Source organism: Daphnia carinata, chromosome 1 (assembly GCF_022539665.2).
Source record: "Daphnia carinata strain CSIRO-1 chromosome 1, CSIRO_AGI_Dcar_HiC_V3, whole genome shotgun sequence".
Lineage (NCBI taxonomy): Eukaryota > Metazoa > Arthropoda > Branchiopoda > Diplostraca > Daphniidae > Daphnia > Daphnia carinata.
Window position 1 is genome coordinate 14,024,057 of NC_081331.1, and position 27,998 is coordinate 14,052,054.

Genomic DNA, 27,998 nt, shown 5'->3' on the forward strand with positions numbered 1-27,998 from the left:
CTTTGCCAATTAAGCATCACATTCAACGCAGATTTCCCTACTCCTTTTCCAGATTCACGAGAGACGGGTGAAGGTTTCATACCAAACACCTTTAGTCGGAAGACACTCCGTTCTCAAGGAATATCGTAGTGTTTTGGATATGCAAAAATCGTGAGCCGTCCCACAAATTTTAAGAAAGGAAACGAAAGCCTCTCTGAAAATATTGGCATCGATATCCATTGTCTCGAAAGTAAGCACACCCTTCGTGTGCAAGGAGAGGAGGATATAAATGACGGCCAGCATGTCCGACTATCATCACACATCCTCCTCAACAGTCTCCAAACAAGGATCCAAACAACCAAACTTACCAGAATGAAATTCGTAAGCGATTACTTGAATTTCAGTTTCCTTTCCCTTTTCAATTTTTTAGTTTACTGTCTTTGTTATGTCATAACAGATTATCGCTCTCGCTTTCTTGGCCCTGGCTTTGGCTGCACCACAAGGTGACAAGAAACCCATTGAAATTATTTCATCCAACAGCGAAATGAACGCTGATGGCAGCTACTCTTTCAAGTAAGCTCATTTGCAATTACCTTTTCTGGACTGCATTAAAAATCTGATAAACTCTTGCAGTTTCGAGAGCGCCGATGGCACAAAAGTGTCAGAGAGCGGCAACCAGAAGAAAGTCGGACCCAAAGATGAAGATATTGGAACTGTTTCCAAAGGATCTTACTCTTACATTTCGCCTGAAGGTATTACCATCACCGTCAACTGGGTTGCCGATGAGAACGGTTTCCAGGCCACCGGTGATCATTTGCCCACTCCTCCCCCGATGCCCGAGCACGTCGTCAAACTCCTCGCCGATTTGAAGGCCGCTGGTGTTCTGTAAACCCGCGCATATATCACCCATCAACATGAAGCCACTCGAAAAATGTTTGAATATGTTGCCACTTTGTAAAGCCCAATGTAATTAGTCCTTTTTTTTTTAAAATAAAGAAAATTCATTTTCATTCAAACTGTTTTTCCTTCTTAACTGCTGGATGAAAGATGATTCCCTGGGTAATTGTTTGTGTTTTGAACGATTACTAGAATTAAGTTAAAGAATTTGGAATGCTGTCCGCGTTTTCTTATTTGTTTTAGTTTGAATGAATCATAACTGGTAAGATTTCGTCGAAATCCCAGTCAAAATTTTAAGTCCGATTTTGTTTTTAAAAAAAGTTGGTCTTAAAAAATAAGCCCGACAAAATAAGCCCGACTTTTTCGTTTGTTAAATTTTTTTCAAAAATCAAATATAATTATTAAAATACATCACTGGGATAGAACATTTTATAAGAATAAAAAAATTGAATTCGTCTGTTCGTGAGACGCATAGTTTCTGAGTTATATGAATTCTAAATGGTTTTAGCGAAACCATTGTGATCCCGTTTTGTGTTATAATATCCATAATTAAGGTAAAACTAATTACATATCCAGAATTTACGCGTCATATCGGATTTAGTAATGGGTTTTTATCGACTTCCAAATCAAAATTGTTATTCGGTTTATTTCGATAATATGAACGGGGACGGGGGTAGTTTCAAGTTCGATTTCTAAGTGTTTCTCAACAGAAGTGCCGTACCTCTAAATAAATAAACGGTAAAACTGGAGAACGGGTATTGTTATAAAAAAAAAGTGTTTCCCTTATGTCATCGAACGAATTTTTATTATTGAAAATCGGCATCGTAAGGAGACTTTGGGAGAGTCCATTCTTCTTTTTAAGAGAAGGGAATGACCCTCAGCTTTCAGCCCGAGTGGGGTACATATAAGAAGAATCTGCTGACAACCATCATCACAATCCTCTCTCAGCCTTCTTCAGAAGAACAACAGGACAATCCAAAATTCGCAAAAATGAAATTTGTAAGTCGATCCTCCAACCGATTTCTTTAACTGCATCATACTTTTTAATCGTTTTCATTCTGGCGTTTAAACAGATCATCGCTCTCGCTTTCTTGGCTATTGCCATCGCCGCACCGCAAGGAGACAAGAAGCCCATTGAGATTATTTCATCCAACAGCGAGATGAACGCCGATGGAAGTTACACTTTCGAGTAAGTTCAACTACTCATTTTTGTACCTCTTTTTTGCTGGAAAAGATCAACTTCTATTTATTTACACAGTTTTGTGAGCGCTGATGGCACAAAAGTATCAGAAAGCGGTAGCCAAAAGCAAGTTGGACCTAAACCCGAAGAAATTGGTCCCGTTTCTAAGGGATCTTACTCCTACACATCTCCGGAAGGCGTCGTCATCACTGTAAACTGGGTTGCTGATGAAAACGGTTTCCAAGCTACTGGAGATCATTTGCCCACTCCTCCTCCGATGCCCGAGCACGTCGTGAAGATGTTGGCCGATCTGAAAGCTGCCGGTGTTCTGTAAACCTGTGCATATATTACCCATCAACATGTATATTAAACAACCAAAAATGAAATTGCTGTGATCCCTTTGTACCACTCTAAAGTCTCCCAACTTTTCTGGGAGAAGAATACATAATAAACGTCTAGTTCCGTAAAACCGATTCTCTTTTACTTATTACAAAAGCCGACAAATTGCAGCCGTTTGTAAATGAAACAGTTAAGACTTCATGCTTACTTTTGTATGGCAATTAACCCAACCTCATCATCCACAGAATATGTTTGTCGCGACTGATTTTCACTTTTTACGCAATGATACTACTTCCGCTTTTTACGCAGACTTCATAGTGAACAACATAATGAAACAAACGTCTAGTTGTGGTTAACGTTTTTATATTAAACTATACCGTTGTCATGCAATTGAAGCATACGAAATGCTGCTAGTTTGTTATTCCGGAATAAAGTCCCTTCCCATCAGATCTGTTGGCTTTTATTAAAACATCGTATTTTGACATTTTCTATAATCTAGTAACCTAATGTTGTGGAACGAAACTGTGAATGCCACACATAAGAAAAAATTTACTCTGAACGAAACTCGTTTCTTTCCTCAATTTTGCTAAACTCACACAAGCCTCCATCGACGTTTGCTGACATTTTTGTCGAGTCTCTAGCTTGACCGCAGAGATGCCTCTAATGGCTCCATGCCAACTTTTATTTCAGTGAAAGGCCACCAACTCTCGGTTGCATACTGAAGTTCGGAACATTGACGTTTCTTTCTCCGTTTCTGTTTGGCACGGATTTTCTGCGGAATGAACGGAATCCCTACACTCATTCAGAAAGTGGAAAGAACCTTGAATTTCATACCGCCGACGAATATAAAATGATGGTTTCTACTGGAATAACATCACACTTCATTCTCAGCTTTCCTCAGAAGAGCAACAGAATCCCAACACTTGTTGAAAATGCAATTGGTAACGTTAAAATTTAAACACAATCTGTAATCCATTTACTTCCTTGTGTTGTTAGTGTTTAATCTATTCTCGTTGTTGCACAACAGTAGATCATCGCACTCGCTTTCTTGGCTGTGGCTTTTGCTGCACCTCAAGGAGACAAGAAGCCCATTGAGATTATTTCTTCCAACATCGAAGCAAATGCTGATGGAAGCTATTCTTTTGCGTAAGTTACGTCTCCGCTCTGTCTGACCTGTGTATTTAATCCACAAATGGATACCAATTTCGTCTACAGATTTGAGAGCGCCGATGGCACGAAAGTTTCAGAAAGTGGCAGCCAGAAACAAGTCGGACCTAAACCCGAAGACATAGGAACCGTCTCTAAAGGATCTTATTCTTTCACTACTCCCGATGGTGTCGTCCTCACGGTCAACTGGGTCGCTGATGAGAACGGATTCCAGGCCACTGGTGATCATTTGCCAACTCCTCCTCCCATGCCCGAGCATGTCGTGAAGATGTTGGCCGATCTCAAAGCTGCTGGTCTTCTGTAAATCTGTCTATACATTACTCATCATTTTGACGCCGTACAACCGAGATTTTGGATCCATCTTCATTTTGTAAAAATTCAATTGTTTCCCCTTATTTCCGCCTAGACAAAATACAGAGAAATTTTTTTCATGTACAATGTTTTCGTATTATATTAACTGAAAGACAAACGATTCGTACGTGCCAGGCCATTCTACGAGTGATTAGGCTGGCAACGTTAAAGTTAAGGCATTTGGAGTGCCGCCTGCCATTCGTCAAAGCAAATAGCTTAAAATACTATATTGTGCGTTTCTATACTGTGTTATAATGAGGATATGGTATCATTTATAAAGGGTAGATTGGATGCCCAATACGCCTTTTTTTCAGTTCAAATACTTGAGTCGAGTAAAGAGTTAAACAGCTTTATTGCCACAAGGAAATCTTGCTGAACAAACACCGCCCTGAGAAGTTTTAATAAATGAAATGTCGTCCATTTCAAATAAATTTTTCCAAGTTTGAAACATTTCCAACGCGTCCCCGGTTGTCGTTGCAAAGTAGTAGAATCAGTATCATTTTCTTCGGAATTATAATACGATATTATAAGTGATGAAAATAAAATGTTACAATGCTGCACTTCACTCGTTTCAAACATTACCATGATTGGGACCGTTGGTGGCTATCGTGCTTTTACTCAACTTTCACTCGAAGAGACATCCATTCGAAAGCATTCGCCTAGCCACCTTTCTGATGAGGAATCACAGAGTAATAGAATGCTACCGTCCGAAGTTTTTGAGTGGAAGTCGGATCGGGAGAAGACTTTGGGAGAGTCAATTCTTCCTCATAAGAGAAGGGAACGACCCTCAGGTTTCGGCTGTCTGGGGTACATATAAGAAGAACCTACCGACAACCATCAGCACAATCCTCCCTCAACCTTCTCCAGAAGAACAACAGGATAATCCAAAACTCGCAAAAATGAAATTCGTAAGTCTTTCTTCAGCAGATTTCTATTGCATGTTCATACTTTTAAGACGAATTCATTCTGGCATTCGAATAGATCATCGCTCTCGCTTTCTTGGCTGTTGCCATTGCTGCACCACAAGGAGACAAGAAGCCTATTGAAATTATCTCATCCAATAGCGAAATGAACGCCGATGGAAGCTATTCTTTTTCGTAAGTTAACCCTTCAATAATAATAATTTACGACGACTTGTTACATTAGGAATGAATTTCATCTCCATGTCACAGTTTCGAGAGTGAGGATGGTACCAAGGTGTCGGAGAGCGGTAGCCAGAAGCAAGTCGGACCTAAGTCCGAAGACATTGGAACCGTCTCCAAAGGATCTTACTCTTACACTTCTCCCGATGGTGTTGTCCTCACCGTCAATTGGGTCGCTGATGAAAATGGATTCCAAGCCACCGGTGATCATTTGCCTACTCCTCCACCCATGCCCGAGCACGTCGTGAAGATGTTGGCCGATCTGAAGGCTGCTGGTGTTCTGTAAACCTGCACATATATTACTTATCAACATGTAAATCACACAACCAAAAACTAAATTGCTCCGATCACTTTGTGCCACTCCAAAGGCTCCCAACTTTTTCTGGGAGTAAAATACATAATAAACGTCTAGTTCCGTAAAACCGATTCTCTTTTACTTATTACAAAAGCCAACAAATTGTTGCCATTTGTAAATGAAACAATAAAGACTTCTTACTTGCTGATTGATGTATGGCAATAAATCCAAGCCCATCATCCAAGGAATATGTTCTTTCGCGACCGACTTTCGCTTTGTGCGCAATGATACTATTTCCGCTTTTTACGCAGGCTTGATAGTGAACGAGATAATAAGGCAAACGTCCAATTGTGATTAACGTTTTCATTTTTGAATATGGCGTTGGTATGCAATAATAAAACATGCATATGCATATGCATATGCATAATAGAATGCTGCTAGTTAGTTTTTTCTAAATTAAGTTCCTTCCCATCAAATCTCTTGGCTTTTATTAAAGCATCGTATGTTGTAAGTTCTTGCAAAGGCTTGCTCGTTGACAGTAACCTAGTAGCCTAATGTTGCGGAACGAAACAGCGAATGCCGCCAATTAGGAAAAATTTACCGTAAAGAAAACCCACTTTTACTCCCATTTTTACTCTATTGCGCAATTGCTTCCATCGACACTGTTGACATTTTTGCGGGGGCTCCAAACTGACCGCAGAGGTGAGTCTAATGGCTTCTGTGAAAGGCCACCAACTCTCGGTTGCTTACTGAAGTTCGGAACATTGACGTTTCCTTCTCCACATCAGTTTGGAACGGATTCTTTGTGAAATGAACGGAATCCCTACACCCTTTCAGAAAGTGGAAAGGCCCTTGAATTTCATACCGCCGACGAATATAAAATGATGGTTTCTACTGGAATAGCATCACACTTCATTCTCAGCTTTCCTCAGAAGAGCAACAGAATCCCAATACTTGCTAAAAATGAAATTGGTAAGGTTTAATCAAATGAAATCTTTAATTCATTTACTTCTTTGTGTTTTTCTCGTTGTTGTAAAACAGTCGATCGTAGCTCTCGCTTTCTTGGCTGTGGCTTTTGCTGCACCTCAAGGAGACAAGAAGCCCATTGAAATTATCTCGTCCAACATCGAAGCAAATGCTGATGGAAGCTATTCTTTTGCGTAAGTTACGTCTCTTCTCTGTGTGACCTGTGTATTTAATCCCCAAATGGATATCACTTACGTCTACAGATTCGAGAGCGCCGATGGCACGAAAGTTTCAGAAAGCGGCAGCCAGAAACAAGTCGGACCTAAACCCGAGGATATTGGCACCGTCTCTAAAGGATCTTACTCTTTCACTACTCCCGATGGTGTCGTCCTCACCGTCAACTGGGTCGCTGATGAGAACGGATTCCAGGCCACTGGTGATCATTTGCCAACTCCTCCTCCCATGCCCGAACACGTCGTGAAGATGCTGGCCGATTTGAAAGCTGCTGGTCTTCTGTAAACTGTTCCCATATTACCTGCACAAACATGATCCAATTAGTGTCCCAATCGCTTTGTACAAGTTTCGCAGTGTTGTGCATTTTTTCCTCCTGAAAATACAGCCAATTTTACTTCCGTAAAGCCTGCCGCCTTATTATTCTTACGAGGTGGCGAAAACAATTGCCTTATGTGAATAACCATACTAGCAAAAACTTGATATGTAATGCGCTATTTGCATTCAAAAGGCGTAACGCAACGGAATAGTTTGTGGCATGTTATAGAACGATTTAAGCAAGGCAACAATATGTGTAGCAAAAATGGCCTATCCACAAAGAGGCTTCGAATAACTTGTCATTAAAATCCCGAGCATCGATAAGTGGGTTATACGGAATTTCTTAAAATGCGACGTTATAAAGAACGAAATATTGCTTCGTTTGAATTTCAAGTACCGCATACACTTCCGTCACAGAAACATGTTAGGGATGCAAAAGGTGTAACTTTATTTTCTACCTATTGGTAGCCTAGTATATGCATTTGGTCCCTTGTCAATCAAGATATTATTCATAAACTTTTTAATTCATTTTTCAGCTTTGTTAGAAGACACCTTTTTAGCCCAACTTTTTATTCATCCAATTATCGGTGATTTATATAGTTTGAAAAATTACTTTTTGTCATTGGCCATTGTTATTTGATAACCAAAGATTTGAAAAAGAAAAAGCAGCAGTCGTTCCACAAACTCGAAAATATGTGTGTATAGACAGTCCGATTTCTTTGCCAATTAAGCTATCACACTCAAGGAAGATTTCCCTCCATTCTCAGACTCACGAGAGACGGGTGAAGGTTTCATGCCGAAAACCTTTAGCCGGAAAGCAGTTCGTTCCCAAGGAATCTCGTTTCGAATATGCAATAATCGTGAGCCGCACAAATTTAAGGAAAGGACAGGAAAGCCTCTGTGAAAAATTGGCATCGATATCCACAGTATCCAAAGTGAGTACACCCTTCGTATGCAAGAAAAGGAGGGATATAAATGACGGCCAGCATGCCCGACTATCATCACACATCTTTCTCAACTGTCTTCAGACAAGGAACACAACAACGAAACTTAACAAAATGAAATTCGTGAGTGGCTACTTGGATTTCTGTTGTTTTCCTTTCCCTTTTCAATTTCTTAGTTTATTACCTTTGTTATTTCATAACAGATCATCGCTCTCGCTTTTTTGGCCGTGGCTTTGGCTGTGCCACAAGGCGATAAGAAGCCCATTGAGATTGTTTCATCCAACAGCGAAATGAACGCCGATGGCAGCTACTCTTTTAAGTAAGTTCATTTGCACTTACATTTTGTGGACCGCATTAAAAATATCAACTCTTGCAGTTTTGAGAGCGCCGATGGCACAAAAGTGTCAGAGAGTGGCAACCAGAAGAAAGTCGGACCCAAGGATGAGGATATTGGAACTGTCTCCAAAGGATCTTACTCTTACACCAGCCCCGATGGCGTCGTCCTCACTGTCAACTGGGTTGCTGATGAGAACGGTTTCCAGGCCACCGGTGATCATTTGCCCACTCCTCCCCCGATGCCCGAGCACGTCGTCAAGCTGTTGGCTGACTTAAAGGCTGCCCGTCTTCTGTAAGCCTGTACATATATCCCCCATCAACTTGAAGCCACTCGGAAAAATGTTTGAATATGTTACTACCTTGTACAGTCCAATATAATTAGTCCTTTTTTTTAAATAAAGAAAATTTTGTTTTCAATTCAAACTGTTTTCCTTCTAAGCTGCTAGATTAGAGGTGATTCCCTCGGCAATCGTTGAAAACGCAAACAATTAAGTTAAAGAATTTGGAATGCTTTCTGTGTTTTCTTATTTGTATTATTTTGAATGGATCATAATGAGTAAGATTTCGTCGAAATCCCAGTCAAAATTTTAAGCCCGATTTTGTTTTTTAAAAAAAGTCTTAAAAAATAAGCCCGGTAAAATAAGCCCGGTAAAATAAACCAGACTTTTGCGTTCGTAAAATTTTTTTTCAAAAACCAAAATATAATTATCAAAATGCATCACTTAGATAGAACATTTTTACAAGAATAAAGAAAGTTTACTTCGTTTGTAAGTGAGACGCATAGTTTCTGAGTTTTTATGAATCCAAAATGGTTCTAGCAAATCACTTTGATTCCTTTTTGTAATAAAACATCCATAATTAACGCAAAGCTTATTACATATCCAGAATTTGCCTTTCATATTGGATTTAGCAGTAGGTTTTATCGATTTTGGAATAAAAACTTTTGTTCAATTTGGCTTATTTCTGTTAACAGGGAGAGGAATGGTTTCAAGTTCAGTTTCTGAGTGAGCGGTTTCCTACTAACTGAAAGGTGATTGCTGCTCGATAGAAGAGCCGTACCTCTGTAAAATTACAGAAATGAATGGTAAACCGAAGAACGAATATTGTCTATGAAAAAAAAGTGGATTCTTTATGTCATCGTCCGAAGTTTCTGATTAAAAACCGGCATCACAGGGAGACTTTGAGAGAGTCAATTCTTCTTTTTAAGAGAAGGGAACGACCTCTCTCAGCTTTCAGACCGAGTGGGGCACATATAAGAAGGACCTGCTGACAACCATCATCACAATCCTCTCTCAGCCTTCTTTAGAAGAACAACAGGACAATCCAAAATTCGCAAAAATGAAATTTGTAAGTCTTTCCTCCAACCGATTTCTTTAACTTCATCATACTTTTTAATCGTTTTCATTCTGGCGTTTAAACAGATCATCGCTCTCGCTTTCTTGGCTGTCACCATTGCTGCCCCACAAGGAGACAAAAAACCTATTGAAATCATCTCATCCAACAGCGAGATGAACGCCGATGGAAGCTACGCTTTTGAGTAAGTTCAACTACATATTGCTGTGCCTCTCCTTTTTTTGTTAGAAAAATCTTCTACTTATTTACACAGTTTCTTGAGCGCTGATGGCACTAAAGTGTCAGAGAGTGGCAACCAGAAGCATGTCGGACCTAAACCCGAGGACATTGGAACCGTCTCCAAAGGATCTTACTCTTTCACTACTCCCGATGGTGTTGTCCTCACCGTCAACTGGGTCGCTGATGAAAACGGATTCCAGGCTACTGGTGATCATCTACCAACTCCTCCCCCCATGCCCGAGCATGTCGTGAAGATGTTGGCCGATCTGAAGGCTGCTGGTGTTCTGTAAGCCCGTGCATGTATTCCCCATCAACTTGAAGCCACTCGATAAAATGTTTGAATATGTTGCTACTTTGTAAAGTCCAATGTAATTAGTTCTTTTTTTTTAATAAAGAAAAATTTATTTCCAATTCAAACTGTTTTCTTTCTAAACTGCTAGATGAGAGATGATTCCCTAGGCAACGGTTTGCATTTTCAACGATTACTAGAAATAAGTTAAAGGAAATGAATGCTGTCTGCGTTTTCTTATTCTTGTTTTATTTTAAAAAATCTACGTAATTCACGGTGAACATTTGTTATGAAATGGCATACAAAATGGGTGATAATGCGTTCCATGTCATCGAAATCCAAATCACAAAGTACGATTTTTTCACGTTAAGTTGGGTATTAAAAATAAGCCCGAAAAAATAAGCCCGAAAAATAAGCCCGACTTTTGCGCTCGTTTAAATTTTTTTTGAAAACCGAAATACAACTCTAACAATACATCACTTAGACGGACCATTTTACAAGAACAGAGAAAGTTATTTTTGTATTTAAGCGAGACCCATTGCTTTTAAATTATATGAATTCAAAATTGATTTTGGCTCTTTGATTCCTTTTCGCAAAAATTACCCATAATTAAAGTAAAGTTAATCACATATCCAGAATTTGCGTTTCATATTGGATTTAGCAGTAGGTTTATCGACTTCCAAATCAAAATTGTTCTTTGGTATATTTCGTTAATAGGAAGAGAAATGGTTTCCTAATTACTAGGAGGTGATTGTCACTCTACAGGAGGGCCGTACCTCTTTAAAATTACTGAAATAAATGGTACATAGGAGAACGAGCATTCTAAGAAAAAAAAAGCGGCTTCTTATGCCATCGTCCAAAATTTCTGATTGAAAATCGGCATCGTATGGAGGCTACGAGAGAGCCCCTTCTTATTTTTAGGAAAAGGGACCGACCCTCAGCTTTCAGATCGAGTGGGGTACATATAAGAAGGGCCTGCCGACAACCATCATCACAATCCTTTCTCAACCTTCTCCAGAAGACCAACAGGAAAATCCAAAACTCGCAAAAATGAAATTCGTAAGCCTTTCCTCCAGCAGATTTGTATTACATGTTTATAATTTTGGATCTCATTCATTCTGGCGTTTAAATAGATTATCGCTCTCGCTTTCTTGGCTGTTGCTATTGCTGCACCACAAGGAGACAAGAAACCTATTGAAATCATCTCATCCAATAGCGAAATGAACGCAGATGGAAGCTACGCTTTCGAGTAAGTTCAACTACTCATTGTTGTCCCTCTTTTTTGCTGAAAAAGATCAACTCCGATTTATTTAAACAGTTTTGTGAGCGCTGATGGCACAAAAGTGTCAGAGAGCGGCAGCCAGAAGCAAGTCGGACCCAAGCCCGAAGATATTGGCACCGTTTCCCGTGGATCTTACTCTTACACTACTCCCGATGGTGTTGTCCTCACTGTCAACTGGGTCGCTGATGAAAATGGATTCCAAGCCACCGGTGATCATTTGCCTACTCCTCCCCCCATGCCCGAGCATGTCGTAAAGATGTTGGCCGACTTGAAAGCTGCTGGTCTTCTGTAAATGTGTCCATAATTTCCCTTCAGAATACTCCTACTGCCTTGTACAATTTGGATTGCACTGATCCCATTTTAAATGTCGGCATAATAAATACTTAGTTCTTTAACTACCATCTTCTTTCATTACCACAGTTTTGATGGGTGTTGGAAAAGAGGCCATTGTAAAGATTTCGTGAACCGAGCAGAGCGCAATAATGTCAGGACGGGGTTTTCTTCAAAATAAAACAAGGGAAATTGTTTAAAACTATTTTGTATTATGTCATACACGTGTACATTAAGGTTCAGGGACTTTTTGTTACAATCCAGCTAAAATTCAAAAGCATTTAACAAAACGTAAAGTCATTTGATACGATAATGATTTAAACATTTCTCGTGAAAACACGCATGTAGAATGAAAAGAGCATAGCGTTATAATGTCTCATAAGCTTCCATATGTTTTAAGGCTACAAAACTCCTTCGTTTTTTAATAGGCTGGCTGAACCCATCCAGTAGGAACTGCGTTTTCGCCCGTCTTCTCACTTGCCGAAAGGTGCGCAATCACGTGATGAATAGGAAACGAAGGTGGTGTAGGGATGTGGTCCCCAGTTGGCTGGAAGCCATTCTCATCAGCTACCCAACTGACTGAAATTTTCACGCCATCCGGAGCGGTGTAGGAATATGATCCCTTTGCAACAGAGCCCCTACCTTCCGGATCAGCTCCGATTTCCTTTTGGTGCCCACTGGCTTCCACTTTGATCCCATTTTCCGTTTCGTAACTGAATAACGCGGTTAAAGTATTAATAATAACCATTAAACAATGCACGCAATGTCCTTACTTGTAGGAAAAGCTTCCGTCTTCGTTGAGTACATTCTCGGACCTCAGGATGGCAACAGGGACCTTGTCGCTGATTGCAGAATGATGCCGGCCTAAAACATTCCCACCATTTGATGAGCTCCATCGATTAGCAGCTGCTTGAAAATGATTCAAATCCTCGACGGTCACAGTTTGATGTGATGTTTGATAATGATTGTTGGATCCGGTGGTTGATTGCTGGCTAGATGGAAAGCCACCTTCATGCGGAGTTGTACGCGGTTGTTGAAAACCATAAGACGATTGCGGATGATTGGCTGGATGTGTTGGTTGTTGGTAGCTGCCTCCCAGGGTAGAGGATAGGGTATTAGAAGAGGTCGATTGAAAAGGTTCAGCGGAGTAGTAACCCCATTGTTGTTGTAACGCGAAATGGTCTGTGTTGTCCAACCGAACTGCTGGAACACCGTAACTTCCAACAGATTGTTGTGACGCTAGAATCGGCTGAGCTTCTTCTACACCAAGTTGCGCAACACCGTAAGCTGAGCTAGCCAATTCCAATGGAGGTTCGGGCAAAACCAACGATGGATATGGTCCCAAAACGTACTTAGGAATTACAGAATCATCGAAGGGAGGCACTGGAGCTGCGTGAGATGTTGAAGGCTCTTCGACGGGCCGTTGTTGAGCATCTTGTAGCGAATAACTGGGCTCGGATATTATTGCCTCATTTGTTTGTGCGACTTGCGGTGCAATCTCCTCGATTGATTGCAAGTTAGTGGACGTTGTGTAAGCAGATTGTAGGGGGACTTCGGGAATCAATTGTTGATCGTTTGCCTTGTAGATAGCCTCTTGACTTTCTCCAGCAAAGCTGCCATCGCTCATTACAGTGGCACTGTCAGTTGTTGGGTTAACCGATTGTGAGACATACTCGTCATTAGATTCCGAATTAACAGATTGCGCAGCGTGAACTGCATTTACTTCAGTCGGTACTACAGGAAGTTGATGAACTGCATCCATTTGAATTGGGAGGCTTTTATCTTCCAGGGCCAAATGGGGTACGTCTTCCTGATAGCTGTTGGTTACGGATGTTGAAGGCAAGTTGTCGGATAAAGTAAGTGGAACGTGAGCTGAAGGATTCTGATAACTAGGAGCGTCTGGTGTTGGCAACATGCTAGGATTTGTTGGTACGGTTTCAGTCACAGGTCGAAACGTTTGGGTCGGATAATCGTTGGCTACATTTGGATGCATTTCCGAAAGGATTGCTGGAACGTCTGGGGTTTGGTCCTTTGTTTTTACCTTTACTTCCTGGATGGGTTTTCTCGTAATCAAGACAGCAGTTTGTAACGGCATGTCGAGTGCACCTTCATTGGACACTTGTTTTTCATTTTTCATGGAGGATACATGCCCAGTCGGTTGTTTTGCCCGTTGTTCTTGATAACCTCCGGCAGCCGCTGAAGACCCAGTTGGGTAGGGTGGGTATCTGGCTGTCTTAGTATTACCAACGCCATATGAAGGGATCCATCGCTGTGGTGGCACAGTTGTAATCAAACTGCTTGTACTCGGTCCATTTGATGCCTTTGCTGGAACGGGTTTTAGCGCTGGGTTGTATGCTGGACTATATACCGGGACACGGCTTTCTGTTGCTGGACCGGCCGGATAGGACGTAGCGGCTGCAGGTTTTTCATGTTGTTTCGATGGCATTGATTTGATCATGGAACTGATTTTAGGTGCAAAAGGAAGTTTGGCGTTGATGGTTCCTTGAGTTCCATGCTGGGCTTGTGGGACGCTCGTCGGGACTGGAACGTACGACGGCTTCGGAAAATAAGATCTGGCACCTGGTGTTTGATGAGTTGGTTGTCTTGGCGTGTATTGACGACGTGTTCCAGCCACGGGATGTGCGTTGACACCGCTGGAAACCCAGGATTGATGTCCACCGGTATTCAAATGAGGATGTGAAGCCATAGGGTAATGCACGACGGCTGGCCTAACTGGTTTTTGAAATGTGTAACCATCGGATGTCACGATCAACCACGTTGCAATAACCACCTGAATTCATTTAATCAATTAAATAACTGCGATTGCATAAAATGAAATGAAACATCACCTACCAGCAAGTACATGGCTAAATCAAAAGGGAGGATTATACTTCCAGTCGGTTGGAACAAGTGACGTGTTCTGACTTTGTTTCGACGCGGCTGCCTCCTTTTTATACGTTGATGACATGTTTTGTGCGACAGGGAAGTCGGTGTACAGGTCACTCCTACTGCAAGTGTTCGTTTTCTAAACCGCAACAGATTGTCGCATTGTCAGTGCTCATTCAAAGAAATTGAGATGTGATGGATCCCAGATTGAGATGCTTTTCTGTTGTTTCCCTAATTGGCAAAAAACTTTCCCCACTGTGTCGAGAAAAGCTCCTACCTGAGCTCTTCTTTTTTAGTGCAGGTGTGTTTCCATATCCGCAGGACTTTCACGCGGCGGGCCTTAATTAGGCGACGAAACACACCTCATAACTCTCGATTTCTTACTAAAAGTATTACACGTGTAACAGCAACTCAATTTAAAGAGTCATTTCTAGTTATGGGGCTATAAAATTAACGCAAGACCTGAACTGAAAAAAAATCAGACAGCTATGTCTATAGAAAAGCAGTTGGATTCTTTATTGATTCCAACGTTATATGGTACATGTTGTGTACAATTGTTTTTCGAAATCTAAGGGTTTGGCAGGCTTTTGAAATTGTCGATGGCAGCAGTTGTCCTAACGATGGATGTCCATTAATAAATGAAGTTTAAAGACGGCCAGCAGCTCTCAGGTCGGCCAGCATCTTCACAACGTGTTCGGGCATCGGTGGGGCAACGGGCAAATGATCACCTTTAGCCTGGAAGCCGTTCTCATCGGCCGTCCAGTTAACGGTGAGCACAACACCTTCGGGAGTGACGTAAGAATAAGATCCACGAGAAACGGCTCCAACGTCCTCGGGTTTCGGTCCGAGTCTCTTCTGGAACCCGCTGGCTTCTACCTGAATTCCATCCTCACTGGCAAAGCTGAAAGTAGGTAGACAATGTAGCTCAATAAATCATGACGGTAGGCTGTTTAAAAACACTTACCTGTGCCTCCAGCTTCCGTCCTCTTTAAGATCGTTGTTCGATCTTAGAATGGCGACGGGCTTAACTTCAGCATCGGCTTTGGTACCGCGAGTAACAACAGTAAAAGGCCAAGGATTTTGCAAGACGTTGGCGGAAGCCGCAGCGAAGAGAGCAACAACAATCAACTGCAGCAAAACAACACACGAGATTCGAATTTCGTTTTGCAAATTTGCAACACGCAAGATGTTTTAGACGGTGGACAAAAAATAGGCTTACCAATTTCATGATGGATGTTTTTGGGGGGGGTTTGTTTGTAGAGCTGGATGTTTGCTGGAATGAAGCAGAAGATTGTCTGACTTTTGGTGGATCCTCCGTGGTGTTTTTATACTGGATTTTATCAGTGAACGCGATCAGAAAGAGGATTTTTGTAGCTCTTTTCGAAGAGAGTCAACTATGTCCACACTTGGCAATTTAAAGACATCCAAAATAAAAACAGAGCTCACGGAAGGGGAACGAACACTTAACACATATACGGGTTTAAAAGTGTGTGCGAAAAAGAGAGAGGGTTGATGCTGTGCAAGAAGCATTACTTTCACTAAAAATCACTTAAAACGGTTGACACAAGGCTATTTTCTTCCATATCTGATTCTACACGTGTGCTTCTTCCAGTCCTATACCGACTGCTAGGCTTCTTCGGTATACGATCGCTATCGACCGTAGGTCATTCGTCAAACGTCAATCATGTCGTCATAGATGTCCTGCAGAAGTTTAAAAACACCGGCTTGATGGATATCCGCATAAAATTGACAGTAAAAGAACCTGGATGATACATTTATCTCGTTCGCAAAAATTTCCGAGAAAGAAGTTTGTCAGACTTTCTCTTTGTTTGGCGTTCGTGCGTGATGACGTGATGCTAGTGACATACTCTTGGTGATGTACCACGATGTATTCTTTGTGTATCGATTCCAATTTCGTTGAAATGGGCGTTCGGTTTTAGCGAAAAGGTGTACTGTACATCAGACAACCATCAAAGGGATTGCGTTGATCCTACTGAGTATGTTTCCAGATCTTCAGGATTGAATAGCTGGGCTCTATCAGCGCACATTAAATTCATTTTTAGAATGGCATTTTCAATCATAAACATAAAACCGTGTATTACGTTAGCAATTCGAAACAATGTAGACTACATGTGAGCGTTATGATACAAATAGACAATCAAGAGGCAAGCCGAGGCAGTTCCAGAAACTTGGCAAAACCCGTGGATATTCAATCAACGGAAGAGTTTCGTGTATCTACAAGGCAGTTGCAGCTGATTCTACTGGAGCAGACGCAACAGGAGTATCTTCAGCTGGAACAGAATCATCCAGAGAGTTTTGAACTGGAACAGTTTCGGCCGGACTGCTTATAGCTGGAGCAGCTTCTACTGGGGCAGCTTCAGCTGGAACAGCTGCATCAGCAGAAGGTTCAGCCGGAGCAGCATCAACCATAGAATCTTGAGCTGGAGAACTTGCAGCTGGAACAGGATCTTGGGAAGCTTCCACCAGATTTCCCTCGGCAACAACAACAGCACTGACAGGCTTCTCAGTGGCAATGGAAATGGCGTCCACAGCAGCCTCCATGTCTGCCAGCATCTTCACGACGTGTTCGGGAGTAGGTGGAGGAGTAGGCAAGTGATCACCGGTGGCCTGGAATCCGTTCTCATTAGCGATCCACGTAACGGTAATGACAGCTCCTTCCGGATTAGTAAACGAGAAAGAGCCACTAGACACCGTGCCACTACCTGTACCGATTTGCTTCTGATTGCCACTCTCATTGACGACGATGCCGTGTCCAGTCTCGAAGCTACACAATTTCATACGTTAAATCTGATATCATACAATTTACCATTAGTGACAAAAGTTGGTTTACTTGTTGACGAATGCTCCGTTCTCTACAGACAGTTCTTGTTTCAAAATGGGGATCGGGGTAGTTGTGATGGGTTCGATCGATGGCGCATCGGCAGCAGTGGGATCAGAACTCGAACCCAATGGCGAAGCGCAAACGGCCGCAATAAGAGCAGTGAAAACAAGTGTCTATGCGAATGAATATGAACATCATTAGTTTTGAATTGTTTTCTTAACTAATCGGCATTACGTACGTATTTCATTTTGATGTTGGGAACGTGGCAAAGTGCTGCGATTGAATGTGTCTATCCAACTGCCATTCGTTGTCTTATATACTACAAGTGAATTTCGAAATTTTTCGACGACGTGTTGGCGGTCGTGACCCATTTCCTGTTCAGGTTCGCACAAAATGTCAATCCAAGTAAGGTGCTCACTATGAACTAGAACATGTTGTGCAGGCGACGAAAAACAAGGAGGTTTTTTTTCGATTAGTCGCTATACTAAATCGAAGCACAAAGGCCAAATGAGAAGCTCTATAAGGAAAATATGAACGAGATTATTTCCTCTTACGGATGTCCGAAAGCCAATTCAAACGAAATTCGGCTGGTTTTTTTTTCCAGCCATCACTGGCTAACAGGAAATCGCCTTACACAGTAACTTTGACCTTATGCAATCTAAAAAAGGAAACTAGTCTGACCTCAATTTCAAAGTCAAAGCTTGTGTGTTTCAGATTTCCAGAAGAGGACACGGCCCTTACGCTGAATTGAATTTTTCTTTTTGGAAAAAAGTGCTGCGTAAAAAGGGGCGTAATGACGTTGTCATGGCCGTTGTTATTTAGCAGCGAGATAATAACTACTCACTGTTCATAGCAATCGACAGCTGATACATCAAATGCCCTGCTGATTTTAGAGGGGTGTATAAAAAACAATCACCCGGCAGGCATCCGCGTGATTGATAGCTTAAACCCCCCCAACACTGTTGTATGCTATTAAAAACTTTCTTTTTCATTTCGCATGCGCATGACGCACATGAAACGTAACATTTGTCATCGCCATGTCCCACGCGGTTCATCATTAACAAAAAACCCCGTGATTTTCAAGCCAATTTCTTTCGTTTTTTCGTACATTGCATCATGCAAAGTCTTATGACTGTTGAGGCTTTAAATCAAGGGTGGTAGACAACTCCCCCCACTTCAAATTCCCAAACCTAGTTTAGACTCGAAATACATTGAAATCAATTAGCTTTAGTGTGTATGTGTATATCTGTTCCAGCCATGCGGTGGGCGTATAATAGCTTCGCAATTACCATACGAGCAGGGACGGCTGGAATTGGCAAATGAGATCACGAATTTATTGCACTACATAGCTAAGGTGCCATAACTGTTGTTTACGCAATGTCAATACAGGAAATGTGACAGTCAACGATAAGCATATTACCATAAACATGGAAATAAGGGCATGCAATTGCACATAGTGGGGAAGGACCGGTACAGCTGCGCATTTTTTTTTTTTCCCGCAGCAAGGCCGCGTTATTTTGCACATTTGCAAGTTGCTATTTGTTACGTATTTTTAAGTGAAGGTAACAAAAATAGAATTGCGCTTGAGTGGGGATTGTTTTCCTGTGTGGTTAATACTCGTGAATTCCAAGAAGGAAGTATACGAAACGAAGGCTAACAGCAGAAAAAACTAGCGTTCCAAAATCCTTTCACGAAACAAAAGTCATCGAGTTCATTTATGTTTTTCGAAAAACTGAGACTATTTAAAGCTAAATTATGCTGGTAGATTGGGTAGTATTTCCAAATTGAGAGCCGAACGTAAGAAGGTCGACTGTTGTTGCGGCAGGGCACTCACGCACACACAACAGAGGGAAGCGGAAGATGGCAATTGGAAAGTCTGTTGCAAATCATTATTCTTCTGATTTGTCATTGACTCTAATATGAGCCTCCTCTCCAAGCCCAGGAAGCTAACGGAACATAATTATCCTGAGATGTATAATTGCTGGATTTCTCTCTTTGCCGAGTTTCTCCAACCCGAAACAGGTAACACGAAATGGAGCTTCTATTTGCGTATTATTATGGCGCAAATAGATAATCGTATACGTCTTGAAACTTTTTCTATCGGTGGATTCATATTTAGCATATTGAAAAAATGGGAGAGAAAGCATTTTGGAACAATCATACATGTCCTCTTTCCGTATGCTTATAGGATGCACTGCTGTAACTTATTGTTCGTAGGTTCAACTAAGGTGGTATACCTGCACATAAACTGTTGCCAACGTGCGCAACCTGTTTGCCTTGTGCGCTATGCAAGTTTCTAGGAATTCCAGGTATTGCATTGTGGGTAGCTCTGTTAGCGTTAGCTAAATTTGATTTTCTTAAAATAACATTTTCTTATTTCGTAGAAACGACAACAAGTGAAAGTAAGTCGATATAAAATCAACGTCCCTTTGTTTTTAATTGAAGTAGAAAAGTATGACGGCAATGTTTTTGTAAGGCAATTCTGTATGATTTGCCGTTTCTGTATAATCAAAACTACAATAAAAAAAATATATATTTGTTTGTGCATTTCGCTGTGGTTCCAATGGCAGCTCGATCGCTATACATGCTCGTTTGTTTCTATACGCAATCATCGTTTCTAGAACGGTGAAAATAATCCAGGTGAAGGTCGCGTTGCAAACCGCCGATACCGGCAACATTCAGCCATGAAACCAAACCAGTCATTCTCAAATCATAATCAGTGGGCGAACCCTTTCGACTACCTTGTGAACACGTTACCGAGAGCAAGCTCGATCAATTTTTTGTTGTTGTTGTTCATCATCAAATCCAACGCCGAAATGTATAACCATCAATCTCTAAATCAACGTAACATGTAGTCTTTAAATCCCACGGTGGTGTGCCGCTATGTACAGCAACACCATGTTCCTTTTGCCATTGAATATTAACGAGTGTGTGGGTTTCATTGGAGCGAATGTGATAGTCCGTCAATGTATTCAGTCAAGGTCTAAGCCGCTCGCCTATATACGTCGTTACACAGCCTATTTACCATAAAAGAATAGCCTCCAAAAAAATCAAGTTTCTATCTAACAACTCAAATCTTTGTGCGACCTGCTTTGTTATGCACATGTAGGTGGGTTATCACTTGATGGAGCTTCCGGTGGCGTGCGGATAGTTGACAGAGGAGCCTCGTCATTGGGCGTAAACGTTGGCATACATTTCCACGAGTCATGCGGGATTGGCCGCTGCCGAAATTTGAAGTAGTGCGAATACCTGTACAAGCACCTGTTGATTAGCCGTCAGATATCATCATAAGGAATATGATTCGACACAAAAAAAAAAAATGAAATCCACATGAGGCGTATTGCGATTATTAGGACTATCAGGTTTGCAATGAATCAGCTGTTATTTTTTTGACAATAACGATTTCTGCGGGTCGATTTTCTCATCGTAAAAACCAATTGGCGTAACCGAATGCCAATTCTGTCGCCACACACACACACACAGACGTGTGCTGCGTGTAAAGGTTGACAACTATAAAAGAGTGTTTAATTGGAAACGACACTTTTAACAGGGCCGCCGTTTCTTCAATTCACCACCACGATTTGTAGAATCAGTTGGTAGGAGAAAATCAAGACATTTGTTCAATCCACCTGTCTCATTGCTGTGGGAAAGACGTCGCGCGTTATCCAGTCAGTGCTGGCTGTTTCCATTTATTTCTTTTTCGAAAGCCCTCGAATGAATTGTACGCATCGAGAATATCGGATGTGCCGTAACCTAATTGGGCATGGCCGCATCCATGTTTTGTTTTTTTATATATGTCTGAGCTTGTTAGAAAATGAAATACACTTTCATTTTTATTCCGTTACACCAATTTGGATAGCGAGAGTCGCCCATAGCGAACGAAGAATCAACGATCGTGACGGCCCGTTAAAAGAAAGAGAAAATGAAGACACGTAGATGGTAAAACATTTCATCCATCATGATAACAAGTTCTTGACAATAGAATATATATTTTTTTTTTTTTAATAAATTCTTTAAGCTTTAAGAAACGACCTGCTGTTTTGCAAAATATTTGGGGCATTTGCTTCTCATTTTGCGCCGACATTAACATGAATGAAACGTCATTTCCCTTCGCGGTGCTGTGCACAACTTCCCGTTCGGCTTTTTTTTTTTTTTTAATGAGCCGTTGGAAAGAAAGGAAAGTTCATGATGATTAGAATTCGCGAATTTTTGTTTGCGTGGCCGTTCGTCACCGAAACGAACATGCATCGCATTCCCAATTGAGATTTCCATGCGAATCGGGTCGCTTTCGTTTGTTGTCCTTTTTTTTTTTAAATCCCTCCGATCGTGCGAAACGCGATTCGCAACAAGTGTTTGCTGTTGGGAAAAAAAAAAATCTCGCGATTGTTATGGCAGTGTTAATCAACTAAGCGTAAACCATATATATGTGTAAGGTGTATAATACTCTTTCACGCAATGATGTGATAAACCGAATCTCACCGGTGGTGACGATTGACCGTGGGAAGTAAACGAGTCCCACCTATGAGTATAGGCTTACGTCTCGCATGATCTCATATACATCCCGACTATATTCCACTTAACGTTATATTTTTGCATGCGTTTTTTTCTTCGGGGCGGATGTCTAGACATATAACTATAAACAAACTAGGAGAAAACAAATTATAATGTGCCGGCCGATTGGCTTATTGTTTATCGACATTTGATGCTGGACTTTTATAGAAGCGATCAAACGTTCTGATGTGTATCGGCATTTTGTAAAGGAATGACGTCATATCTTTGATGAGAGAAACCCAATTTCGAGGACATCTTTTTAGTTTCTATTTTTTTTTTTTTTAAATAGGATGTTTCTTGAAGGTACTTTTATTCCTTTTGGGGAGTGTACGCTGTTGAGGTATCAGCAAAAGTGCATCGATGCAAATCATTCGGTATACATCTTTTGCCGTTAACGTTGGTCGGCAGCGATACTCGAATTGTTGTCTGTTTGAAAAAAAAGGAAACAATAGCTATTGTGTAGGCAGCCATATACAAGAGGAGATACGCAATCGGAGCTGATTAACCACCGAATTTTGCTTGAAAAAAGAAAGGGAAGAAAGAGAGAGTCCATTTCTGTGATTTGCCATGGAATGAACCCTTTTTGCATGCAAACTACTCGAGATAAGGCACGTCTTACTGGACGATCAAACAATTAATAGTTGGACAATTTGCGAGGAAACAGCAATTTTTTTGCGACGTCTTAGGGCACCAAAGGGTTTGGCCAATAACCACTGGTCACGGAACGAATCCTTTCTCGTTCAAAGTCGAAACGTCGTTTGTATTTGATTGGCGCTTCTCATCGTCCTTGGTGTTGATTTCAAATCTGACGTGATTGTAAAAAAAAAAAAAACATGTCGTTATTAAGGGCAGTGGTGCATCACTCTCCCCGTAAGAGCATCCATGTATGCAAATGAGGTTTACTGCTTAAGTGATTTGGGAATGTAAGTTGGCGTGATTCCCTCACTGATTGAGCTGACGACGCCACTGTCAGCCTATTGATCATTTCAATCGTGGTAGGAGCGGCCCCAGACGGACGGCCACCAGACCGAGGAAGACACCCAGAATGAAATTTTCAAAAATGAAAAAAAAAAATAAACGTGAATGTTTGAATTTTCTTGCCTAGTCACACGCAGACAGAAAACAACACACACACTTTCGGGATTTACCACTTTCATTCTTCTTATGCACGAGTCAGTGATGTAAAAAAAAAAAAAAAAAGGAAAAGAGGCAAGTCAGTGAGTGGTTTTAATGGATGCAAGTCTCCGTTTCCTTCGTCTCGTCGTTGGGGTTTCGCCCTTTTTTTTTTTTTTGTCTACTAGAAAAAAAAATACATCGACGCTTTCATATTCTTTTTATCCCATCCTTTTTCTTTCCCCCTTTTACTTTCACGTCAAAGACTATGGCTGTCTGATTTGGGAGGTTATTGTGATGATACTTTAGAAGAAGAGTCCGGAGGCGAAAAAATCATTAATACCTGGCCGAATAGTTTGTACCAGAATTTTCTTTTTTTTAGCTGTGAAGGCCTTTCGGAATGGATCTATGCCGACATGTGTTGGTAGCCTCAGAGAAAAGGGGCTATTTCGTTGAAATCGTAGCGTGATTGTTCCGGGATTTTCAAGCGACTCTTGCAAGACGCTTCTTTTTAAATGCGACGAGATTCACGTCGCACAAAGGGATGGACTCGTAAACGACCTTGATGGAACTGATGCGCTTTATCGAAAGTTAGAATCGTCTTCTGATATGTTTATGGGGAACCAGCCAGACCACCAACAAGGAAATTTCGAATAGCTAAAATCCATGAAAAAGGAACAGTGAATTGTCACCAAATCGGCCAGGGTTGATGTCTTTATTTCCTAGTTTAAAACATGGCTATTATAATTCTTTCTTTTGGGAAAATAAAATTCGTTGTTATGGCGGACAAGACCGGCGACATGCGCTGATATCATCAGGGCTTCTGAATAAAATAAAAACTATTATTTTTTTTGTTCCATCAACAATAGGTATGTCTTTTAGGCATGCATGCACGCAATAGGAATCTCTCTTTTGATGTCACCCGTGGCCTGATTTTAGTTCATCAACATCTACCCATTTTGAATGTACTACATCACGTTAGGCAATCGACCAAGTCTCGTAAAAATCCATAGCATTTTCGCTTTTCATCTTAAACTGCGGCCCAACTTTGTTTGATGCCCGTCTACCTGTAACTGAAGACGAAAGTTGTTTATGACTATGGACGTTGAGTTTTCTTCGCTCATCACTTTCGTTCCCAAAGGTAGGCAACATAAAAAGAAAACGTTCTGATTCTTAGAGAAAACTGTCGTTTGTATTGTTGTCTTTTCACAAAATAGAGAAAGAAATCTGGGAGAACAAAAAATAAAAGGGATGGACGAGTAAACAAATAAATGGCTAACATATTTTCCTCGACGTTTGTTTGCGGAATCGGATGTGATTGTCTCCAAATGTTCAGCATGTTCTAATGAAAAGGTAACATGTTCGAAAGGACCGATCCGTTTTCACGACGCCGTAAAGAGGGAAAAGCAAACCGAAAGGAAAGAAGGAAGTCTATGTGCTCGTGTGCGTTGCGTGTGCCACCAGATCGGTTGATATTTACATCGTTTGGTTGTTTTTGTTGTACCATCGCAATCGTTCAAATGTCGCTCTTTCGTTCGGGTTATATCCAGGTCAGGTTGGTCGTACGAATTTGTTTACAGAAGACCGGCAGCCTTCAGATCGGCCAACATCTTCACGACGTGCTCGGGCATCGGGGGAGGAGTTGGCAAATGATCACCGGTGGCCTGGAAACCGTTCTCATCGGCTGTCCAGTTGACAGTGAGGACGACACCATCGGGAGAAGTGAACGAGTAAGATCCGCGTGATACGGTTCCGACATCCTCTGGTTTAGGTCCGACTTGCTTCTGGTTGCCACTTGCTTCCATCTTGGTGCCATCTTCGCCCTCGAAACTGATTGTTTTCAAAAATCAATTCAAGTATTCCAATAGATCTCACTCAAATTCAGGTGATGTTTGTTGTATGCATACCTGTAAGCGTAGCTGCCATCAGCGTTGTTCTCACTGGCCGATCGGACGATGGCGATGGGCTTGACTTCGTCTAATTTAGCGGGAGCTGCGGTGCAGGCGACCAACAGACCACAGAAGACTCCGAGAATGAACTAAAAACAAATGCGCATCAATTCAATAATCAAAAATACATGAAAAATCAAAAGTGAATGTTGCGGATTTTGGCACAAGGCTTACCACGTTCATTTTGTTTAAGTTTGGTAATGTGGGATTTGAGTGAATAGAACAATCTGCACTGATGGTCAGTGTGTGTGTGTGTGTAGTAGGATGCGGTTGGCTACTGGTTCTCTTCATCGGACGAGTTCTTCCTTTTATATACACACGGACAGCTCTCTTACTCTACCTCTGATGGGAGAATATTTTTTTTTTTTTTTCCGTTTTAGTTCTTCTTCTTTATTTGGGGAGGAGGTGCATTTGAACCGGGTGTTTTCCTTCCCATCCTCCCCCCTCAGCCAACCGCCTCACCTGCTTTTATTTTCTATTTATTTTTGTCCTCTTCCTTCGTCTTGCCTTTCGGTCCTTTTTAAGTTGTTTGCCGTTGCCAAAGCCGACCCTCATCTCCTGTCTTTATCTCTTTCTATTTTTTGATTTTTCTTTTCACGAAATTTTCATTTTGTAAAGAAAAAATAAATAAAATAAAAAGAGTTGGACATGCCAACCGTTCGTTGCAAGAAGGGGGTTTTACAAGACATGATCGTCTTCAAGCTGTCGGGCGTGACCGCTCACGCAGGTTCAAAAAAATACAGAAGGAAATGGCGGAAAATTGCACAACGCAAGTGAAAGGGAAAAGAACGCGGGCAAAAAAAAAAAAGCATTTTGGGCGGCCGGACGTGCAAAGAAATTCAAATGATGACACAGTCCCAGTTCAGAAATCGAATTTTAATGGCTCTTGTTATACATTGAAAAGAAGAGAGATTGGCAGTTGGCATTTTTCAACTCCTTCTGCGACATTGGGCTTGTTTGAATCATAATAACAGCTTGCGTCCTAAAGCTTATGCGCTAGTTTGTTATTAGCGTGTGAGCAGCGATTAAGAGCCGATTGTTTGTAGAGGCTCAGGGTCACACGAAATACGGTGCGGCCTCTTCCTACGTCACTGCGCGTACGAGACAAGCATCCACTTCAACACAAGGACGACATTTGAATTTTGATTTTTTTTTTTTTTTTGGGGGGGGGGGGGGGGGATGTGTGACAGCTGAATAACTCCCGAAAGTCCCAGCTGTTTTATGCAGAATTTTAAGAAAGATGTCACGAGTCGGACGGCGATCGTTTTTCACAAGTTTTCCTCAATTGATTAAAGCGACACGGTCTGGCAAATTCTCGTGAAAAAAAGGGATGGGGGGAGTTTAGAACAGGTAGAGACGAATGTGAAGGTTAAAAAGAGGCTGCTGTACCTTGTAGGTGGACTTTGTGTACAGGTTGCGATGAGGAGGATAGGGCAATCAATCAACGTTTTAAAAAGAATGACTTTCGTGCTGGTGGAAATTCCACTTCCCCCACACGTAATCATGTCTGCTGGGGCGAGATTGCAGACACTTCAAAGTGTTTATAACGAGCCCGACCTAAACAGATTACGTGTGTGTGTGCCTCATTGGAATTTAAAACAATCAGTCTCTCTCCCCCATTCACCTGTATTACGTAGAAATAATGATCTTGAATCAACTTCAACACGAAAATGAGGATGGAAGAGAGGGGGGGGGGGTGAAGAAAAGGAGGTCAGGTTCGAAAGCATTTGACTTCAGGCCAGGGCAACGGTTTATTTTATTGTGAATAAAAGTTTAGAATTTCTCTTTCAATCCCTTAATTTTTGTGCGTGTATTTCTATTCGTTCGTGCGCATCTCCATAATATTCGAGTGTGTGCCACTAGGGCACTGGCACCAGTAGGGGGAGAGAGTGGAATGCGACATCGTCATCCATCAATTTGTTAATTCGTCTTATAAAATAGCATTGATGTCAGATCGTTGGTTTTCTATCGTTTTGTTTGTTGACATAAAAACGTAAAAATTGAATGACTCAATAGAAAAACAAATCTCTTCGCAACAGTTGCCTTTCCCTCATTCCTCATTTCTTATACGACCCGCCGGGGTCTTTTGTTGCGTGCGTTCAGTCAAGACGACCACTGTTCGCAAGTTTGCGTAATCCTTTATTTGGCAAAATTCAAATGAAACTGAAAAGTAAATTTTCGTGAGCCAAAATTCATTTAAAATCATTTCCCATTTTATTTGAAAATATTGCGTTCAATGGGGAAGCGACTTCACGATAAAAGGTCAACGCGTCACATGAATGTAATCAGCCGTTGAATCACAAACGGTAAGCGTAACATCAGAAACCAGAAAACATCACGAAGGAACGAAGATCTAATGGAAATGAATTAAAAACCTGCTTAACCTCGACGTCTGATTCCATCTCTTTTTAACTCTCTCTGGTCTCTCCAGCTGGTTTGGTCCAGGGTCGTCCTTGAGTCATCATTGGCCGTTAAAAAAAAAAAAAGGAGATGCGCTCCCGCGACCTCGTCGCGTATAATTACCATAAATCTTCCCTTATTTTTTTTTTTTGTTTTGTTTTGTTTTCAAATAAACGAATTTCATCTTTGAAAGGGGAAATTTTATTTCTCATTGTACGCCTCCTCGAATGGCGACTGTTTGAAAATGCGCAGTCGAGTTGCAGACGTGCGTGCCAATCGTCTCGGAACCGTTCGCATTTCGGGACGTCTTTGCAGTTATGGTTGAATGACGTCGTTTCTTTTTTTCTTAAAATACGCACACAAAAGAAAGAGAAAAACATCGGCCGCGTATAATGATAATAATGTGCTATCGTCTTCTTTTTCTAAACGCGGTCGGTCGTCAACTCTCTCAGCTCACGAGCCGTCTGCGGGTTAGCGGCGGGAAATCCACCAAGTATTAGGGTCAAACATAAAAAGGGAAATGGCCAACAGTTTAAGCATTTTCTTTCTATATTTCTGTCTCATTTTCTACCGTTTCTAAAGCTTCAAAAACGAATGGATCGTGTTAAACGTTGGGATCGAATTCAAACTTGGGAAAAT

The 27,998-nt window shown here is 41.4% G+C and overlaps 8 protein-coding genes and 1 pseudogene across 11 annotated transcripts; 5 read left to right on the plus strand and 4 right to left on the minus strand.

The window, feature by feature from the left end:
- Positions 1-306: 306 nt before the first annotated feature.
- Positions 307-881, plus strand: LOC130691614 (larval cuticle protein 1-like). The gene is made up of 3 exons (XM_057514582.2): positions 307-360; positions 437-552; positions 613-881. Exons 1-3 carry the CDS (start codon positions 352-354, stop codon positions 866-868), a joined length of 381 nt encoding a protein of 126 aa, XP_057370565.1. The 5' UTR covers positions 307-351; the 3' UTR covers positions 869-881.
- A 907-nt stretch (positions 882-1,788) lies between these two features.
- LOC130691616 (endocuticle structural glycoprotein SgAbd-3-like) lies at positions 1,789-5,477 on the plus strand. Of its 3 annotated transcripts, none has more exons than XM_059495028.1 (3): positions 1,789-1,875; positions 4,895-5,010; positions 5,086-5,477. In XM_059495028.1, the coding sequence occupies exons 1-3, from the start codon at positions 1,867-1,869 to the stop codon at positions 5,339-5,341; spliced, it is 381 nt and encodes a 126-aa protein (XP_059351011.1). In that variant the 5' UTR covers positions 1,789-1,866; the 3' UTR covers positions 5,342-5,477. The 3 variants fall into 3 exon arrangements, with proteins under 3 accessions (XP_059351011.1, XP_057370572.1, XP_057370568.1); XM_057514589.2 differs by lacking the exons at positions 4,895-5,010; positions 5,086-5,477 and adding exons at positions 1,950-2,065; positions 2,135-2,466 and having other exon boundaries at positions 1,806-1,875; XM_057514585.2 differs by lacking the exon at positions 1,789-1,875 and adding an exon at positions 4,731-4,821.
- On the plus strand, positions 3,249-3,867 carry LOC130691084 (endocuticle structural glycoprotein SgAbd-3-like; annotated as a pseudogene).
- Positions 5,478-6,298: 821 nt separating the features above from the next.
- On the plus strand, positions 6,299-6,954 carry LOC130691608 (endocuticle structural glycoprotein SgAbd-3-like). The gene is made up of 3 exons (XM_057514570.2): positions 6,299-6,322; positions 6,392-6,510; positions 6,580-6,954. The coding sequence occupies exons 1-3, from the start codon at positions 6,314-6,316 to the stop codon at positions 6,833-6,835; spliced, it is 384 nt and encodes a 127-aa protein (XP_057370553.1). The 5' UTR covers positions 6,299-6,313; the 3' UTR covers positions 6,836-6,954.
- Positions 6,955-7,866: 912 nt separating this feature from the next.
- On the plus strand, positions 7,867-11,583 carry LOC130691622 (endocuticle structural glycoprotein SgAbd-3-like). Of its 2 annotated transcripts, none has more exons than XM_057514590.2 (3): positions 7,867-7,932; positions 8,013-8,128; positions 8,186-8,489. In XM_057514590.2, the coding sequence occupies exons 1-3, from the start codon at positions 7,924-7,926 to the stop codon at positions 8,439-8,441; spliced, it is 381 nt and encodes a 126-aa protein (XP_057370573.1). In that variant the 5' UTR covers positions 7,867-7,923; the 3' UTR covers positions 8,442-8,489. The 2 variants fall into 2 exon arrangements, with proteins under 2 accessions (XP_057370573.1, XP_059351014.1); XM_059495031.1 differs by lacking the exons at positions 8,013-8,128; positions 8,186-8,489 and adding exons at positions 11,140-11,255; positions 11,325-11,583 and having other exon boundaries at positions 7,909-7,932.
- Positions 11,584-11,882: 299 nt separating this feature from the next.
- On the minus strand, positions 11,883-14,523 carry LOC130691546 (uncharacterized). Its single transcript, XM_057514494.2, has 3 exons — positions 14,472-14,523; positions 12,392-14,409; positions 11,883-12,331 (listed from the first exon to the last, which is right to left on the minus strand). The coding sequence occupies exons 1-3, from the start codon at positions 14,481-14,483 to the stop codon at positions 12,040-12,042; spliced, it is 2,322 nt and encodes a 773-aa protein (XP_057370477.1). The 5' UTR covers positions 14,484-14,523; the 3' UTR covers positions 11,883-12,039.
- Positions 14,524-14,995: 472 nt separating this feature from the next.
- LOC130691601 (cuticle protein CP14.6-like) lies at positions 14,996-15,849 on the minus strand. The gene is made up of 3 exons (XM_057514559.2): positions 15,724-15,849; positions 15,469-15,632; positions 14,996-15,405 (listed from the first exon to the last, which is right to left on the minus strand). The coding sequence occupies exons 1-3, from the start codon at positions 15,730-15,732 to the stop codon at positions 15,150-15,152; spliced, it is 429 nt and encodes a 142-aa protein (XP_057370542.1). The 5' UTR covers positions 15,733-15,849; the 3' UTR covers positions 14,996-15,149.
- Positions 15,850-16,574: 725 nt separating this feature from the next.
- Positions 16,575-17,740, minus strand: LOC130691557 (larval cuticle protein LCP-17-like). Its single transcript, XM_057514508.2, has 3 exons — positions 17,585-17,740; positions 17,356-17,519; positions 16,575-17,289 (listed from the first exon to the last, which is right to left on the minus strand). Exons 1-3 carry the CDS (start codon positions 17,591-17,593, stop codon positions 16,740-16,742), a joined length of 723 nt encoding a protein of 240 aa, XP_057370491.1. The 5' UTR covers positions 17,594-17,740; the 3' UTR covers positions 16,575-16,739.
- A 6,440-nt stretch (positions 17,741-24,180) lies between these two features.
- LOC130691590 (endocuticle structural glycoprotein SgAbd-3-like) lies at positions 24,181-25,276 on the minus strand. The gene is made up of 3 exons (XM_057514549.2): positions 25,134-25,276; positions 24,918-25,048; positions 24,181-24,840 (listed from the first exon to the last, which is right to left on the minus strand). The coding sequence occupies exons 1-3, from the start codon at positions 25,248-25,250 to the stop codon at positions 24,585-24,587; spliced, it is 504 nt and encodes a 167-aa protein (XP_057370532.1). The 5' UTR covers positions 25,251-25,276; the 3' UTR covers positions 24,181-24,584.
- Positions 25,277-27,998: the final 2,722 nt, after the last annotated feature.

Excerpts from the sequence above, each read along its gene's own strand:
- LOC130691614 (XM_057514582.2), top strand. Across the intron at positions 553-612 it reads GATGGCAGCTACTCTTTCAA|TTTCGAGAGCGCCGATGGCA; the intron begins GTAAGCTCATTT and ends AAACTCTTGCAG.
- LOC130691622 (XM_057514590.2), top strand. Across the intron at positions 8,129-8,185 it reads GATGGCAGCTACTCTTTTAA|TTTTGAGAGCGCCGATGGCA; the intron begins GTAAGTTCATTT and ends CAACTCTTGCAG.
- LOC130691590 (XM_057514549.2), bottom strand. The coding sequence starts at position 25,250 with ATGAAGAGAACCAGTAGCCAACCGCATCCTACTACACACACACACACA. Across the intron at positions 25,049-25,133 it reads ACTTAAACAAAATGAACGTG|TTCATTCTCGGAGTCTTCTG; the intron begins GTAAGCCTTGTG and ends ATTTGTTTTTAG. Across the intron at positions 24,841-24,917 it reads GATGGCAGCTACGCTTACAG|TTTCGAGGGCGAAGATGGCA; the intron begins GTATGCATACAA and ends GAAAACAATCAG.
- LOC130691616 (XM_059495028.1), top strand. Across the intron at positions 5,011-5,085 it reads GATGGAAGCTATTCTTTTTC|TTTCGAGAGTGAGGATGGTA; the intron begins GTAAGTTAACCC and ends TCCATGTCACAG.
- LOC130691557 (XM_057514508.2), bottom strand. Across the intron at positions 17,290-17,355 it reads AACGGAGCATTCGTCAACAA|CTTCGAGACTGGACACGGCA; the intron begins GTAAACCAACTT and ends GAAATTGTGTAG.
- LOC130691601 (XM_057514559.2), bottom strand. Across the intron at positions 15,406-15,468 it reads GACGGAAGCTGGAGGCACAG|CTTTGCCAGTGAGGATGGAA; the intron begins GTAAGTGTTTTT and ends ACCTACTTTCAG.
- LOC130691608 (XM_057514570.2), top strand. Across the intron at positions 6,511-6,579 it reads GATGGAAGCTATTCTTTTGC|ATTCGAGAGCGCCGATGGCA; the intron begins GTAAGTTACGTC and ends TTACGTCTACAG.
- LOC130691546 (XM_057514494.2), bottom strand. Across the intron at positions 12,332-12,391 it reads GACGGAAGCTTTTCCTACAA|TTACGAAACGGAAAATGGGA; the intron begins GTAAGGACATTG and ends CGCGTTATTCAG.